This window comes from Pelophylax lessonae (genome assembly GCF_965119305.1).
Source record: "Pelophylax lessonae genome assembly, chromosome: 2".
Lineage (NCBI taxonomy): Eukaryota > Metazoa > Chordata > Amphibia > Anura > Ranidae > Pelophylax > Pelophylax lessonae.
In genome coordinates this window covers 338,800,770-338,820,030 of record NC_138769.1, presented here as the reverse complement: position 1 = coordinate 338,820,030, position 19,261 = coordinate 338,800,770, and the positions used below count along the sequence as shown (strand labels likewise).

Genomic DNA, 19,261 nt, shown 5'->3' with positions numbered 1-19,261 from the left:
TCCAAAGTGATGATGGCCATGTGTTATTTTTGAGCCAGTGGTGTAAATACAAGGGCCTTCTGCACCCCACAAAATGTACACAAACCCTGTCACATTGAGAACTAGGTCACACCCAAGGTTCATCTAATGTCACCTTACATTGGTGGTTCTTGTCCAGAAGTTGCCCATACTATATATTTAATATAATACATTAGGGTATTAACAACGTACCTACACCTGTTATGTTGTGTTCATTTATGACATCCTTCTCACTGCCCACCAATGTTAGGATATGTCAGTGTTATGTGAAACTTGATCATTGTTCATCTCAAAGTGTTATATATATATAAGTAATGGAAAGTGAACTAGAGCAACGAAAAAGCAATACACTATAGATTACACTGATCTCCCTACACTGATTTCTACTGCCAATATCAATGCCATATTGAATACTAGGACTGCTAGTACCTTGAGTGTTGAGTCAAACTTATGCAATGCGGGAAGTCTGCGACTTTGCATCCTTCCTGCATCGCATAAGGGTGACCCGACACTTACTTTTTCCACAGGATTGTATTACACAAGTCTGAAGAACTGTGCCATCCAATCCTGATACATCAGAAATAAAGGGTCATGTGCGACTTGTGTGCGTGTTCAGTGTGAATGTAGCCATACAAAGTGTATGTCTCAATTCGCACTACACTCGCACAAAAGTCGCACATGATGCATTTATTCAGCTGCATCAGGATAGGATTGCACAGTCGTTCACACTTGTACGATCCAATCCTGTATGAAATGTCAGATCGCACTGTGATATGCGTATAAACGGTTGGGATCTTTAACATTTCATTGCCACCTCCAGCAACTCGCATATGACAGTGTCCAAAATGCTGTCATTAACATGTAAATATGGGAATAGGACAGCCATCATACATGTAATGCTTCTTTACACAGCTTTAGATCTCGACCCCCCAAGGAAAGTCAAATAAAGAATGGAACACACATTGTTGAATGTACAAAATTTTTTTTTTAAAACATTCACAGGGTTAGGGTTAGGGTTAGGGTTAGGGTTAGTGTGTTTTCAATTTTTTTTCCCAAACGTGGGTACACTCTTAACAACTGAGTGCCATCAAAATATCATAAAATATTACAAAACTTTTGTAAGAAAAGGAACCAATAAAAACATAAAAAATGTCTTTAAAACTTTTTAAAATTTGGCAATCATGTCGACAAAATCTCGCATTTTTGATTGCAATGCCGTTGCTGTTTCCTTGATTTGCTCGAGGTCTGAGCAACATTGCAGTGCCTCACGTGTTAGTTTTGCTAAAGTGCAAGTAGGTAAATCATGATCTGTAAAAAAATATACAACTGAGTCAATGTGAATCACCTACATGAGGTCATAATAGAGAAACATTTGGTGTCCAGGTTATTTTGAATTACTCTCGAGTTAATACCTACCCTGTTCTTATGCTCTTTTACCCTAGGCTCTTCTTCTTCCTCCTGTCCTCCTCTGATCCTGTTGCTGATGATTCTGCCGGTCTCCTGAGCTTACTATATATTCATTAGGGGTGTGAACGCATGATGACGTCATTGTGAGGGCATGGTCGTAATGTATATATATTAAGCTACAGAGAACAGAGACGGCCAAAATGCACGGCAACAGCATTGGAGGAGGACAGGAGGAAGAAGAAGAGCCTAGGGCAAAAGAGCAGACAACATAAGAGCAGAAGATTGGACAGCAGAAGAGTGGAGAGGAGAAGATCCAAAGAGCAGAGTGGAGAAGACCGGATGAAGATATTTAAGAACATTTCATAAACGTCTCCTGTCGTTATTCACATACACTTCCATTTATGTGGTTAATGTGTAGGGGTACTATGTACCCCATACCCATTCACACAGTGATTGGTGTCCGGGATCTGGGGGCCAACCTTTGTTGAAGGTTGCTTCCAAAGTCCTAGGAACCCCCTGGCCGCATGACCCCACAAAACCACCAGACAGGGTTGTGGGGATGAGGCTCTTGTCCTCCTCTACATGGGAGTAAGGTGCTTTTGGGTGTGCGGTGCAGAGGCCCCCTGGCCCAAAGCAACAAAACCCCCCCATGTTGAGGGCATGTGTCCTGCTGTGGTCCAGGGGGTGTTTGTTCCGCTTGCTCGTTCTCTTTCCTGGCCTGACAAGCTGCATGCTTGTATAAGGGTCTGGTAGGGGTTTTGGGGGTAACCCACGCTGTTTTTTTGTTGTGGGCATACCCTCAAACTCAATACCACACACAAAAGGCCGGGTTGTGAACTTGGGGGGGACACCCACGGTGGGTTCTTCAATTTTTTGGTGTAGTTCCCCCTCAAAAATCTTCACAACGCAAGTGGCCCCGCAAGTCAGAGCATCCTGATCCGACTTACGGTGCGACTTCCATTCAAATAAAGAGGCTCCCATAGGGAACTAGTGTTGACAATTGGAGGCTAAAAATAACACTGATAAAAATCATTCTGAAAAAACCTACGTGGGCACACAATTGGCTCTTGGACACTTGGTCCGGGATCCTCAAGATTTGGGGAAGTGGCTTCCACGCTGCTTGGCACGTTGCCAGGAGATCTTGTTTCTGAGCTGGCTGGGGATGCCACATCCTGGCATGATGCAACATCTGCAATGTAAATTTGTAAGGGAATACAAGAATATAAGGTTAAACAATCATTGCAAATACACATATTTCTATGATCCCACTACACAAAAATCTGTGACTACCAACCTTCTTGTTGCTCTGGTGTCTGGTCACTTGTTGGCTCCACCAGAATCACCTCAGGCATAATGTCTTCATCTACATAATACAAAACATTGGCCATATCATAAAAGTCACAAGAGGTACATTTGTTAGGACATGGTGCCCTGCTTGATAGCTCTTTTAGTAACAAATATGAAGACATGTACATGGTTATCTACGAAAAATATGGTACATTAATGTTTGACAGTGCATAGGAACCAATTACCTTTAGTCGAATCTGTGCCACCATCTGGGCCCATGTCCTCCTCTTCTTCCACAACTGCCGATGGAGCTGCCAAACCTCTCCTCCTCCTTTCCCATTGTTTGGCACGGAGTTTACGTTTTTCTCCTATTTAAAGGTTTGAATAATAATCTGTGATTAATAGGAATGTTTGCTGAGAAGATTCGTGCAGGAAAGAACGTTCGTTGCAACACAATACATATATTTTTAACTATGGCTTCCTGACTTTTAATGTCATATACTAAAACATCAACAATAGATCGATCAAATCACGACATGACAACTAAAATGAGTAATCTAACTTTTTACATAGACATTATAATCTAGACATGTTAATACAACATACACAAAATTATAAAAAACATATTGCATGATTAAAAAAAAAAAAAAAAAAAACTTACTTTTTTTCAAAATCCTATGGATTTGGGAAAGCTGATCCTGCTCACGGTGTTTCAGGTCAGACCACCGTTTCCGAATCTGATCTTTCGATCGCTCCACACCGAATTTTTTTACCAAACAGGCCACCACCTTATCCATGATGCCATCTTTCCTGGCATTGGGCCGATCGTAATTTGCCAACTTGCCATCATAGTCCATTTTTTCTAAAATGGAGACCATCTCCACCATTTCTGCCTTTGTCATGGGTGTAGCCCTTGATTTTCGGGTGGCCCAATCACTTCGGCCCACACTAATTGAGCTCCCAGATTGTTGAGACATGGTTCGTAATTAAAAAACGATTGTTCCACTGCTTCAGGTGTGAGTGCCGCATGTAGGCCTGATCTTCGGCACGTACACACCCCTGCACAAGCCCGCCACTGGAGGAGGAGTTGACGCCTGCGCTGTATTTAAAGGACGCCAGATCGTTCGGCCGACGATTCGCTAGCGGACATATCGAGAGTTGGAGCACAATCGAGCGGCGAATCACGACTTTTCCCCACAAACAAAGGTACGACTCTTTTAATAGAAAGTGTGTGTTTTGGGCCCTATACAGCTTTTATTAGGAATATCTTTGTGCCAAAATACATGCTATTTTAATATGTTTTGTGTTGTTTTGTGTCTTGCAGGCATATACTGTCCTGCAATATGGTGGACAATTACACCAGCCACAACTTTCTAATAAGTTTTATTGATGAGTTCAGGCAACTGCCGTGTTTGTGGCAAGTGAAGTCCGCAGATTATAAAAATAAAAAACTCAAAAAACAGGCCATGGAACATTTGGTGGCCTTCTACAAGCCCGTCTGTCCTGGGGCAAATTTTGAGTATATACGCAAAAAAATAAACAGTATTCGCACTGCCTACAGGCGGGAGTTAAAAAAAATAGAGGAGTCCACCCAGTCTGGAGCAGGTGCACGGAATGTATATGTACCACGGCTGTGGTACTATGATAACATGCGATTCCTGGCAGACACCATGGAATCCAGGCCGTCAATTTCAACACTGCCTTCTACTTCGGCAGAGGGCTCAGTGTCGGTTGATCCAAGCCAGGATGAGGATTTCCTGGAGGAGAGTTTTACTCAGGTATGGCATTTCACAATATATTGTCTGCTAAAATGTAATCATGTAACAAAATTATAAGCTAAACCATAATTGACCCTTTATGTAAACGGGCATAGCAAGGGGTTGGCATGACAGGCAACCGCCAGGGGCGCAGGCCAAGGGGGGTGGGTCACAAAAACATTGGCATTGTTTTATTGTTTATTTTAACAATCCACTCAGCCTGCACACCCCAGAACCCCCAGTTTGCAGGCGGATTCATGCAGGTGTAAAACATTGAGAGCTGCTTCATGCAGGTGTAAAACATTGAGAGCAGCTGAGCCAAAAGACCAGGAGACTGAGACTGCCTCTCACTGCATCCCCAGCACACCTCTGGTCTTACAAACACTGCTGCATCCCTAGCACACCTCTGGTCCTAACAAACACTGCTGTAGCCTCAGCATTCCTCTGGCTCAACCTTTTTTAATACAAAACTAACAGCTCCTGCAAATGATACATCCATCCTTGCTTCCATGTCTCTGGTCTCTCACTCCGGGTCAGCAAGGCAGGTGGCTTCCTTATTCCTGTTTCCCTGCACTGCTTCACCCTCAATGCCCTACATCAAGCCCTCTGCAAGTTCAGGCCCCTCTCTCTCTGCAACCCCCTCCTCTCTCTCTCACACCCCCTCTTTCTCTCCCTCTCTCTAGCTCTCAACCCTCTCTTTCTTTTTCACACCTGAGACAATGATTGCCCACTAGAGAGCTCTACACTGGGCAAACAAGGGGCAAATTAGAAACTTTTAATGCCCTTTAATTTTTTTTTTGGGGGGTGGGTTACAGTTTTACATTGATCTTGGGGGGGGGGGGGGTTGTTGCCAAATACAGCTCCTCAACAAGGGCACTGGAGACCCTAGATACGCCACTGTATGTAAAGTCTGCTATTTGTTCACAATAATATAACAAACATGCATTTTTATATACACTATAACATTCTAATCAATTGTTCATTTCATCAACAGGGAAGTGTCACTGAGGAGGAGCCAGGTTGCAGCCAGGAGCCTGGGGAGCCTGCGGAGCCTGAGGAGCCTGTGGAACTATTTCCACCACCACCTCCTCCTGCCAAACGGAGGCAAAAGAGGAAGCACGTGGATGACATAACCGATGAATTTATCCAGGAGGCCACCATAGCCCTACGTCGGAAACCGGAGGCCAATGAGTCCTTCGGCAACATGACGGCAAAAATTTTGGATAAGGTGGACCTCAGGCAGTGTCAGTATGCCAGAAAAATTATCCTCGATGTGCTGCAAAAGGCTGAAAACGGGATCCTTAATGAGCACAGCCATGCATGCCAGGAGCACCCGTGCCCTCCACCTCCACCTCCACAACACCCACCACCTCGCCAAATGCCACATGGCCAGTGGCAATATGGCCAGCAGGATCCAAACCTGCCCTCATGGCAACCTGATTTCAGTTACCAGCAACTTTAATTTTTGTAACCCCCTATTATTTATTTTACCCCTGTTTGCCAGTTTCTAGTTTAATTTTGTCCAAATGGAACTTTTTTATGTTTAGTTATACGGAAAGTAATGATGTTTTCTTTGGTTTTTTTTGCTGAGATACAAAAAATAAAGAAAATGAAAATAAAAAATGGCCTATCTGAATTTGTTAACATGTTTAATATTGTGCATAACCTGAAAAATATGTTTTAGACATTAATTCATACAAGAATAAAGGGTCATATCAATAGTTAGATCTTTGCTGTTTACAAAATAATAATGGTGAAGAGTTCAAATTATTTAATTCTAAAATTTGATAGAACAGATAGAATAGACAAACATTATCTTCATCATAACAGAACACATGCCTTTTTATTAGAAAAGTATGGCATTATGAGCAGCATCTTCCTTCTTCTCACATTTATCAAGATGAGCATGTGCTCCGCATTTCACCTATTTCTTGGACTTCCGCGAGCCGAAAGTTCTTTCTGAATAAAATGTTGAGTTTACTAGAGAAAATTCTTCCGGGAACTCATTTGGTTTGATCATGCGTGTTGGGATTTGTAGCTGTGTGTCGGCCGAATTGTGTACTGACAGGCGAACAATCGTCCGTTCTGGTGTCCGCAGACAAAAATTTTCATGTTTGCAAGAAAGACTTTTGTCCGCGGATTGTGCGCAGACATCTGTCGGAGGCACCATACTAACACGCGTACAATCGGCAGATCTTTCGTCCGCCGACGTTTGTATGCCGACGATCGGTACGTGTGTACGGGCCTTAACTCATTACCATGTGCAATTACAAAAAGCTTCACACTTCTAATGCACAGACTCCAATTCTATGAGTTGCAGAGGATGTAGAGATGTATATTTAATAAAATATATCATTGTACTTCCCAGTGAATTTCATGAATATACATGCCTCTAAAGTGAACTAGTAAGGCATTTATTAAAAAAGGGGGAGAAAAATTTGGGACTTTAATTGAGGACATGACATGGTAGGGTCATAATACCCCCATCCCTATCAATTGATTAAAAACAAAAGGGGGGGTTGGGACTTTAAATGAAACCGCAGGTGCAATCAGGGAAAGTTGGTCAGATAAATAAATAATATCAAGAATATGGTTGGTGTGTCCATGTGTACAATCATAACACAACAAGAATATTTTTTAAAGAGTATTGAGTTGAAGTCAAAACAGAATATACAGATAATGAATATAAAATGTTGCATTTAATTCATGGGTAAAACAAAATATACAGAATATACAATGAAGTAGCATTGTATTCAAGTAACAATTTCTTACATGTAATATATAAATAAACGCACATAGTACATAACATTACACGATTGCACATGTATTGGTCAATATGGACCTGGGTGTCTACCTGGTAAAATAGCAGCATAAAAAATAAATAGATAGTAAAAATATGGTAGAATAATTATATAATGAGATAGCATGGCATCTGTAATAGCTCTACGCGTTTCTTGAATATGTTCACTCGTCAGGAGCAGATGCGATGCGTACAATTGTACATATCTGAAAATGATATAGACAAATTGGGTAATTAATTAAATGGGCCAGGGAGAACGAAAAGGGGGGGGGAAGAGAGAAGGCAAAAAAAGGGGGGGAGAGAAAGGGGAAAAGGCATATGGCTAACCCCCAATAATACTCACGGAGCTATTGAGGTTAGTTAAGGTAAAATATGTAGAAACATAGGGGAATGAATGGTAAGACGATCTCCATGTACCTTACTTGATGCCACCCAGGGTCAGCAATGATATGTTTACATTAAAGCAGCAACAGGGATCTGTCATTTATGTCAGAAGTGTGGTGGGTTAACACTGTCATGCAACAGGTTGTCTTGGTGGCAGGGAAACATTGTCAGGTTGTACGTCATAGTGATTTATGCTGGATGTACATTGCTGGACAATGTGATTAATGTTAATTCAGATTGGGGGACATTATTTACTTTTTTTAATTTCTCTTTGGATATTTTTTTAACAATGTCCCCTAGTCTAAATTCATCAATCACATCATCCAAAGATGTAAATCCAGCATCAATCACATATCTGTCTGGAACCCCTTATTGCTTAATCCCAAAAACAAAAAGTCAAAAGTAAATAAATATAGACATGACTATTTTTTTTTTCTTTTTTTTTTTATTGTACCCCATTCTTATTCTGACAATATATCAGGGTCCCCCACTCTAAAGGGGCTTTCAGATTCCTATAAATCGCATCAATAAAACCTCTTCATTCCATTTGGGAGAGAGGATGTGGAGAAGGGACCCTTGTCCCACAGCATGGGAACAAGGTACCTTGCAAGTAGGGCAGATATAGTACAGGAAGGGTGGCCACATACTTGCTGCGCTCCCTTTCCTGGCCACTCAAGCTGTACACAGACATAAGGGTCTAGTTTGAATGTTAGGTTAACCCCACAAGAGTTTTCCTTTTTTTTTTTATCACTTTTCTACATTGGTCTACTGCTGTAGAAGTTCAAGTTTGAAGACATTCCCAATTTGTGTATGTTTAATGTTGCATTTTAATCCACACGAAAAACCCTATCTCTTCTAAATAGTATTTTTTTTTATACTTATTTTTTTTTCAATTTAACATTGGTCCAGGTATAATGGGTTACAGTAAAATATCCATTCAAAATGTATTGGCTCAAAAAATATAATTGGTGGCTAATAGAGCAGGTACAGGAATGTACAGAGTGAACAACAAACCATTAAAAAGTAATGCAGGAAAGAACTACCTACATTTTATTACAATAGGTAAAATAAGGTAAAAACAGTAGAGTAAAAGAAAAGAACAGCAATCAAAAGACAAACACAAAGAAGCGTACTTCGCAAGTTGTACAAAAAATGTCAAAAGGATGAAAGTTATCATGTGCTTTTCTGACTCTGGCAAAATAAAAAGCGGACAAACGTTTATCCAGACATAGTAGCTCAAAAACATGGATTTACATAGTAGGCATGTCACATGTATCAGTAAGGTTTAGCCACTCACCCCAAATCTTCTTAAATTTGGATGAACAACCCCTGGATTCATATGTCAGTTTATAAAGTGATAAAGATTAAATGATTAGGTTTTTCCAGAAATAAATATGGATAAGGTCAGTGTACATCCATTGGATTACCAACGTTTTTTTAGCATAATATAGTAGAATTCTTAAAAAGTGTTTCCGTGTGGCGCAAATGTCTAGGTCTTCAAAAATCCCCAATCAACCACTTAGGGTTGCAAATGTTGGGGTGATCAAACGAGGAGGCAATAAAAGCAGTAATTTGAGACCAAAAAGTTCTAATTCTATTACAACTCCTGATCATATGCAGAAAATTGCTGGTTTCTTTTGCCATGACCCCTTTAAGTAGTAAGTAATTGTTGCCATATGAGTCTGTAGAAGTTACAGAGAAGTCTCAGAAATCATCATCTCATTGTATCTTTACTATATCCACAGTGCAGGTGATTTCAGCGGAAGTAACATTTTTCTTCAGTGGTCTTCTGTTTGTGCCAGTTGTTGGTTCAATGGTGTGGGATTACTCAGCCACAGTGAGCTTTCTTCACATCATTATTTGCTGCATTGGTAAGTATTCAACGTTATAATTTTCTTACTGAATTCTCCTCCGAAATGTATCAGCGTAAAAAAATGTAACACTGCCCCCTTGAGGACTGCAGAATTATTCACCTTTTTGGGTCTCTCTTGGTTACTGTTAGCAACTACAGGCACAAACTTAACACTTGACTTCCCGGCTCAGTCAAAGAACAGTCTAGGGGTTTTGGTTGTTTTTGGTTGTTTTATTATAAAAAGAGATGGGGGAAGGGAAGAGTGGGATACTCCAGAATTTAACTATTTACAGTTGATGAGGACTTCTATCTGAAGGTGCCGCCAGGCTGCAGTTTCACCTTGCCACTAGGTGAATTTGAAGTGAAGTCTCTGTAATGAAGACTTGACTTTGCACTATCTTCAGGGTACTTGCCTAGCACCCCCTTTTCTTCCTCCAGCTGACACCCGTCCTCTGACTACTCTACTCCGGGGTGGCGCCCTTCCTGGTCAGGCCCTTAGACACGATCCCCTGTACTCACAATACTGTTTTTCCAGGTTCTCCAGTGTCCTAAACCCTCCAGTCAGCTCTCCTGGACCTTTGGGTTCAGCTCCTTCCTTCTGGATTACCAGGCCGACTGTGACCACGTTCCACCAATGCAGAGGAGGAGACAGCCGTCACCCTCCCTCCAGGACTCTGCTCACCAGCCAAAGACCCAGAGCACATGTTCTCCTGGCTTTTATACCACACTCCACAATGCACCGAGACAACAGTCTGTGCCAATCACTGGGGCTGTATCAAAACCTGTGTGTCTATTGGTCAGGTTTCATCCACTGTCCAACACTCCTCCCTATTGGACCAGTGGGGACACTCCCCAGACCAGATGAATCACACACTGAGCACCATGAGCAGATCATACTCACAGATCCTGCTCCCTGTTAAGTAAAGAGCCATATAGATTTTGCCTGCTGCTCCTCTGATAGGCAGACAGAGCCAAAAATATACTCTCTGTCTAGCACCTACCTAGGAGGGTGCTACACTCACCCCCGCCAAACGAGCCATGTCCTCACTGGCTCAGGGCAGCCGCCCTCTACAAAAATTATTTTCTCAAAAATTCCTTACGGAGTATCCCACAAACCTGGAAAATGGGGGAAGGGAAAATAAAGAATATACACTGCCATAGATACAATAAATTACGTAGAAAAATATAAATATGCTGTACAGTATTCACAAAAGGCATTTACACACAATAGGGGCATGCACCCCCCGCCAAAAGAAAAAATCTGCTTGAGCAGGTAAAAGAGGTCATCCTGTCTGACTAACTAGCTACAATATATACATGATACAATTGGTGTAGAGCCTAGCCAGACCCGAAAATCCAGTGCAAGCCTGCAAATAAAAATGTAGTTTAGGCATATTATGGCTCTGAACCAATGAGACTGTCTTCTCCTCAGAGGCGACCTTCTCACTGGACAATCTCTGCACATTCACGTAGAAGTTGTTTGACTCGGCGTTCAACTGTCACTCCTGAATCAGGCAGCAATGGAACCCTATTAAGCTATATATCTATCTAACTTCATACATTACTTTTTGATGACTAGGTAGCGGGCACAGTCCCTTTCTCAGCACTAGGGCACTGTCTCCTCTCCCACTATAGTCAGTCTCACAGTTCAGAGAGAAGACATGCAGAGTCCACCCAATTGGTGCTCATAGCACCAAGGCAACATGTCTCCCTCATGCAACAAGCAATCCTGCTGGAGCCCGAGCCTTGTCTTATCTGTGAGAGTCATACATCTCTTCAAGGGTCCCTTACTTCCAGCATTCCCTTCTCCGAAGAGACTTCAGGCCTCCACCCACTCTCCCGTGGTAGTGACTTGTATGAAGTTCCTCCAACTAGCCCAACAAGATCTTCACAAAGTGTCCTTTTTTAACAAAAATCCCCTTGTAAATAAATCCTGTTCTCTCATTACTCTCTGTTGGAGATACAACAACTTTAAGCTTAGCCTATTAACTGCAGTTCACAAACAGGACACTAGATGTGCTAATGCTCAGTGATATGCTATGCATTTTCTATGACATGTTGTATTTCCTGTACATTGTACTGTACTCGTTGTTTACTTTTTCATGTCTGTGTTTCCTTACCATGTGAAGGTGACATCTTTGCTATTTGTGGTTATGTTCCAATAAAGAAGCCAGTTCCTGTTACTCCACAACATCTGATCTGAATCGACTCTGCTGCATCCAGCAATCGCACTCTGCAACACTCTCTTCCTTTGGCCCAATGGTCCAAGTCTTGTTATAAAGTAGCTTCTAACTTTGGAGTAGTGATTGATCCTGGCCCGTTGGCCCAAAGGATCCCGATAAGACACTTAGCAGAAACAACTCTGGACAGTTACTGTATTTTAGAACTGAGTAACTGCTAAAGTCCCTTTGAACAAGAGTCTCTTTGACGTTAGAGCAAGGGTCTTCAAACTATGGCCCTCCAGTTGTTCAAGAACTACAATTCCCATCATGCCTAGTAATTTCTGTGAATGTCAGAGATTTTCAATGCCTCATGGGATGTGTAGTTCTGCAACAGCTGGAGGGCCGTAGTTTGAGGATCCCTGAGTTAGAGGGTCGGCCCTCTTTGATGAATATACACAGTGGTAGTAGTTCTGCTGATTTCCCCATCCCTTTAGCAAGGATAGAATGGGAAGGATTATTGAGAATAGGGCTTTGGCCCTAACAACATACTTGAACTATGAACTGTAGCTTCAACTTTAACTTCGGGCACCCTAGTCCCTCTTCTTCCTCAAGCAAACATAGGCTAGCCAGCCTTAACACATAGCTCTGCAAAGGGTACCATCCTGCATCCTTACCAATATTAGTCGGGATGTGGGATCCAAACAATTTTCCCTTCAGAGTCTTTAACACGGATGGACCAAGCCTGGCCAGATCTGTTTGCGCGATGGACCTCTACACGGTCGATGTAGATAGCCCGTCTCAAATTCCAATTGGCTTTAACAGATTTTACTTCAGGCTTGGACTGGTTGTGGTAGGGTTTCTGGATATAAAGAAAGTCCCACACAGCCTCGTCACACCGAGCCTCCCTTTTGGCCTCTATCTCCAACATTATCTCCCTAGGAGCATAAGGATAATTGTATCCCTATTCTAAGGCCACCTTCCTCTCTATCAGCCGTTGAAGAATGGAGAACCTGGGGAGGGGTTGTCTGTTTCCTCTCCCAGGTGGGGAATACAGGGTCTCCTCTCTCTTGATGAGGGTGGCATAGGCCTCGTTTTGCTCCTGAGCCCGAGCATAGGTATGAGGCGGGGATAGGTCTGGAACCCGGGTAGTGTAGGCCTCACAGAACCCCAGATTCTTTGCCCATGTACCACCGAATCTCTTGTCTCCTCATCAAGAATGCTAGGACTGGCTGAAATGCTACTGTAATCCGTTCCCCAGTCCCACTCTGTCTCTTCCTCTAACCTCCAAACATCTATCCCCTCCTCCAAGGATCCGTAGCGATGTTGAAAACTGGGAGACCCCACATCAATGGCCCCATCTTCCCCACCGTAGGCCACTGATTCCCCTCTGCCACTTTTGTAACGGTACTGGTGTCTGCTGGTGCGATTTTCAGTGCATCAGGTGGCCACTCCTCGGCCCTCACTACCTGCACGCACATTGCCTCTGTAGTATGGATCTCCCTTGCTTGGCACACCGGCAGGTGTCACTGGTCCCCACCCCAGCAGCATCCTGAGTACTCCTTTTTCTCTCCTCATAGGGATTTCCGGTTCAGAAGTTGACAGAGCACGAGTGACTCCAGTCTCCCACATCACATTCATTCTTCTGGCAATCACCACCCGCAGCAGCCAATTGCCACAGTGCCCGCACTGGCTCCACACTTGCATCTGCATGGTAACATTCTGACACTGATTACATACCATTCTGACACTGATTACATACTGATGCTCCTCTGATAGGCAGACAGAGCCAAAACTATACTTACTATCTAGCACCTACCTAGGAGAGTTCTACAATAATAACAGGGGAATTCCTAAATGTTCCAAAAGAACAAAAGTTTTTTTTTTCCAGGTAAAGTGCAATAATGTGTCCCACACTTGCCTTTCTAAATATTAAGGACAATTTCTCGATATTCTGTAACTTGGAAGCAAGGTCTAGCATATAGTGATGAGCAAAACATGAACTGGTTAGATTCACGTTCAGGGAACTCATGATTAAAATTGCATATTGTCCTCAATGGGATTTGCATTAAAGTTATTGAAAATTTGTGACGTCCATTTTTGAAGATGATAGTCAACTGATTAACCACTTGCCGACCGCCGCACGACTATTTACTGCGGTGGTCAGCCGCTCCTGGGCAAACCGACGTATGGCTACGTCGCTCGCCCAGGAGCCTTTAGGGGGCGAGCGCGCGCCGCCGGAGGCGCGCTCCCGCCCCCGCTCGTTCACGGGGCATCCCCGCGCGTGTGACCGGTGGCTCCGATGTCCGCCGGCCACTCGCAATCTCCCGCTGGAGAGGGAGAAAGGGAGACGGCTGATGTAAACAAAGCCATCTGTCATTCTCCCTGATTTAAGTGCAGAGACTATACGATCCTGCTATGTAGGGTCCTATGTCTCTGTGGTTACATCACAAGCCATGCCCCCCCCACAGTTAGAATCACACCCCTAGGGATACATTTAACCCACTGATCACCAATAAAGTTAACCCCTTCCCTGCCAGTGTCATTTTTACAGTAACAGTGCATATGTATAGCACTGATTACTGTAGTAATGTTACTGATACCCCCAAAAGTGTCAAAAATGTCACTCAAGGGTCCAATCTGTCCACCGCAATGTCGCAGTCCCGCAAAATAAATCGCAGATCGCCGCCATTACTAGTTAAAAAAAAAACAATAAAAATTACATAAATCTTTCCCGTAGTTAGTAAACGCAATAACTTTTGCGCAAACCAATCAAAATACGCTTATTGCATTTTTTTTTTTTTTTTACCAAAAATATGTAGCAGAAAACAAATTGGCCTAAAATGTTAAAAAATTTAGATTTTTACATTTTTTTGGGGAATTTCATATCAAAAAAATGTGAAAAATTTAGTTTTTTTTTCCAAAATTGTTGCTCTTTTTTTGTTTATAGCGCAAAAAGTAAAAATCGCACAGGTGATCAAATACCACCAGAAAAAAGCTCTGTTTGTGGGAAAAAAAGGACATCAATTTAATTTGGGTACAGCATCGCATGACCGCACAATCGTCCGTTAACGTCACGCAGTGCCGAATCGCAAAATAGGCCCTGGTCTTTGAGCTGCAAAAACTCCCCTGGGGCTTAAGTGGTTAAAGTGGTTAAAAAAATAGGATGTCTAAAACTAAAAAAACAACAAAAAAACCCCCCATAAAAAACAAAAACTAAAACATGGAGGACCAGCAATACTGTAGCTAAACAGCAACAGATGTTTTTCTGACATAGACAAAACGGTAGTCCTAATAAACACTGTGGGGTCTAGTCATTTTGAATACAAAGGTTGGTATATGAAAAGATGTAACCCACTGCAGTGCAATTCGCAGTGCTGTAGCACTCATGTCTCTAAACAGCACAGTGAATGCGGGGGGAAGGGGGATTGGGGGGGGGGTACACTCCCCTCTCTGTAGGCCACCAAACTGTAATTCACTGTAATGTAACAGTGGAAATATACAACAATACATATAGCAAACATGTAAATTTTGCTGCAACTGCAACCCGGTGGCAAGCCCAAACTTTATGCCTGCTAACAACTAATGTTTGTTGGCATACCTGTAATGGTTAAATGCAAATGATAAATGCATGTGACTTTTCACACAGCGACAATAAAAGGCCAGAGGAGAGTGAAAAGTGATATGTTCACAACCAAGCGTCATCTGAGTGCAACAAATGACGTCTAAGCTGCTAGGTTTATGATAAATTGTTTTATTATTGCTGCTTGCTATAGGTGGATGAAAGTTTATTCAATGAGAAATTTTAACACCTAGACAGTAGTTCTACAGTGCATTGCGAAAGTATTCGGCCTCCTTAAACTTTTTCGACCTTTTGCCACATTTCAGGCTTCAAACATAAAGATATAAAACTGTAATTTTTTTTGAAGAATCAACAACAAGTGGGACACAATCATGAAGTGGAACGAAATTTATTGGATATTTCAAACTTTTTTAACAAATAAAAAACTGAAAAATTGGGCGTGCAAAATTATTCAGCCCCTTTACTTTCAGTGCAGCAAACTCTCTCCAGAAGTTCAGTGAGGATCTCTGAATGATCCAATGTTGACCTAAATGACTAATAATGTTAAATAGAATCAACCTGTGTGTAATCGAGTCTCCGTATAAATGCACCTGCACTGTGATAGTCTCAGAGGTCCGCAGAGAGCATCATGAAGAACAAGGAACACACCAGGCAGGTCCGAGATACTGTTGTGGAGAAGTTTAAAGCCAGATTTGGATACAAAAAGATTTCCCAAGCTTTAAACATCCCAAGGAGCACTGTGCAAGCAATAATGTTGAGATGGAAGGAGTATCAGACCACTGCAAATCTACGAAGACCTGGCCGTACCTCTAAACTTTCAGCTCATACAAGGAGAAGACTGATCAGAGATGCAGCCAAGAGGCCCATGATCACTCTGGATGAACTGCAGAGATCTACAGCTGAGGTGGGAGACTCTGTCCATAGGACAACAATCAGTCGTATACTGCACAAATCTGGCCTTTATGGAAGAGTGGCAAGAAGAAAGCCATTTCTTAAAGATATCCATAAAAAGTGTCGTTTAACCACTTTACCACCGGAGGATTTTGCTGTCTTCCGTCCAGGCCACTTTTTGCGATTCGGCGCTGTGCGACTTCAACTGACAATTGCGCGGTCGTGCGACGCCGTACCCAAACAAAATTTACGTCCTTTTTTTCCCACAAACAGAGCTTTCTTTTGGTGGTATTTGATCACCTGTGCGATTTTTACTTTTTGCGCTATAAACAAAAAAAGAGCGTTTATTTTGAAAAAATAACAATATTTTTAACATTTTTTTATATGAAATTCCCCCCAAAAAAGATGTAAAAACCAATTTTTTTTTAAATTTTTGGCCAATTTGTTTTCTGCTACCTATGTTTGGTAAAAAAAATCGCAATAAGCGTATTTTGATTGGTTTGCGCAAAAGTTATTGCGTTTACTAACAAAGGGAAAGATTTCTGTCATTTTTGGTGTTTTTTTTTTTAACGCGTAATGGCGGCGATCTGCGATTTTTTTTGCGGGACTGCGACATTGCGGCGGACAGATCGGACCCTTGACTGACATTTTTGACACTTTTGGGGGTACCAGTGACATTACTGCAGTAATCAGTGCTATATATATGCACTGTTACTGTAAAAATGACACTGGCAGGGAAGGGGTTAATTTTATTGGAGAGGGAGGGGTTAATGTATGCCTGGTGCTTACTGACGTGTAGGGGGGGAGGTGACTGTGTGAGTCATGGACAGATCGGATGTCCAGCTATGCTGAACAGTCCGATCTGTCACTCCCTGTCACTATGGAGATCCGCCCGCTTGTGTTTACACAGGCGGGCGGATCTCCACACTAGATCCCCGGCGATCGGGGCAGAGCAGCGGGGATCGCCGCTGCTCCTCCCCTGGCCCGACTCCCGCTGTGAATGAAAACAGCGACGTAGTACTACGTCGTCAGACGATAACGAGCCACTCTGCCGCAGTAATATTACTGTGGGCGGAGGTAAAGTGGTTAAAGTTTGCCACAAGCCACCTGGGAGACACACCAAACATGTGGAAGAAGGTGCTCTGGTCAGATGAAACCAAAATAGAACTTTTTGGCAACGATGCAAAACATTATGCTTGGCGTAAAAGCAACACAGCTCATCACCCTGAACACACCATCCCCACTGTCAAACATGGTGGTGGCAGCATCATGGTTTGGGCTTGCTTTTCTTCAGCAGGGAAGGGGAAGATGGTTAAAATTGATGGGAAGATGGATGGAGCCAAATACAGGACCATTCTGGAAGAAAACCTGATGGAGTCTGCAAAAGACCTGAGACTGGGACGGAGATTTGTCTTCCAACAAGACAATGATCCAAAACATAAAGCAAAATCTACAATGGAATGGTTCACAAATAAACATATCCAGGTGTTAGAATGGCCAAGTCAAAGTCCAGACCTAAATCCAATAGCGAATCTGTGGAAAGAACTGAAAACTGCTATTCACAAACGCTCTCCATCCAACCTCACTGAGCTTGAGCTGTTTTGCAAGGAGGAATGGGCAAAAATTTCAGTCTCTCGATGTGCAAAACTGATAGAGACATACCCCAAGTGACTTACAGCTGTAATAGCAGCAAAAGGTGGCGTTACAAAGTATTAACTTAAGGGGGCTGAATAATTTTGCACGCCCAATTTTTCAGTTTTTTATTTGTTAAAAAAGTTTGAAATATCCAATAAATTTCGTTCCACTTCATGATTGTGTCCCACTTGTTGTTGATTATTCAAAAAAAATTACAGTTTTATATCTTTATGTTTGAAGCCCGAAATGTGGCAAAAGGTCGAAAAGTTCAAGGGGGCCGAATACTTTCGCAATGCACTGTACCTCCAAAAAATAACATAACACTGTGTGGGGAAAATTGTACAATTTTTTGTGCTATGCTATGTTTGTAGGTTGATGTGAAAATATGTTACACTGTTTATAATAAATGTTTTTATCACTCACATCTGTAGTTACGCAAGAATTTCCTGGGATGTGGCAATGGTGGCTGCAAATAGGTAATTCTAGTATTTATTTTTTTTTTACATCTTCTGGTTATGGCCATATTTCACTGCTTGCATTTAAAAATATGTTTACTGCTTTATTAATAATTACAGAGCTGCCTCAATATGTGCCTTTGCCTGGAGTTCAGCTTCAGGCCCGGTTCACACTGGTGCGACATACGCTCCGACTTTGAGAGCACATGTCGCATGACTTGTATAAATCAATGGTTATCAATGCGAGCCATCTTAACTGGTCTAACGCAAGTCGGTCTGACTTTGAAAAAGGTTCCTGCACTACTTTGGTCTGACTTTGGTCCGTTTTCAGCCCATTCAATATCACTGAAGTCAGATCAAAGTCGGATCATCCTCTTAACTGGGTGCTCCAAGGATCTTGAAGGGGAACCCCACACCAAAATTAAAAAGAAAAAAAAAACAGCATGGGGTTCCCCCCCTAGTTCCATACCAGGTCCCTTATCCGAGCATACAGCCCGGCAATTCAGGAAAGGGGGGGGGAGCGAGTGCCCCCAATTCCTGGACCATATCAGGCCACAAGCCCTCAACATGGGGGATGGGTGCTTTGGGGTAGGGTGGGCTCTGCTCCCCCCACCCCAAAGCACCATGTCCCCATGTTGATGGTGACAAGAGCCTCTTCCCAACATCACTGGGCGGTGGTTGTGGGGGTATGCAGGTAGAGGGCTTATCAGAATCTGAAAGCACCCTTTAATAAGGGGGCCGCCAGATCCCAGCCCCCCCCTCTATGTGAATGAGTATGGGGTACATTGAACCCCTACCTATTCAACCCCCAAAAAAAGCAGTGTAAATAAAAACAAAAGACGGTTTTTGACACATCCTTTATTAAAATTGCAGAATGTCCCCGTCATAGCTCCAACGTGTCTTCTTTCTCCGTTTCTACTCCCTCCCCTGGTTTTTCTCCCTCTGCTGATGTCATCTTTTTCCTCTGGTTCTTCTGCCAGTTCTTCTCCCTCTGCTGCTAATGTCTTCTCCCGATGCTAGCTCCCACAGTTGG

The 19,261-nt window shown here is 42.7% G+C and overlaps 1 protein-coding gene across 1 annotated transcript in view; it reads left to right on the top strand.

Annotated features, from left to right (window-relative positions):
- The window catches only part of LOC309546091 (putative transmembrane protein 244), a 58,402-nt gene that overhangs the window by 12,330 nt on the left and 26,811 nt on the right, over positions 1–19,261 (top strand). The window contains exons 3-4 of the mRNA XM_082245607.1: positions 9,399–9,524; positions 18,205–18,249. Coding sequence (XP_082101733.1) covers positions 9,399–9,524; positions 18,205–18,249 — 171 coding nt within the window. The remainder of the gene's footprint in view (positions 1–9,398; positions 9,525–18,204; positions 18,250–19,261) is intronic.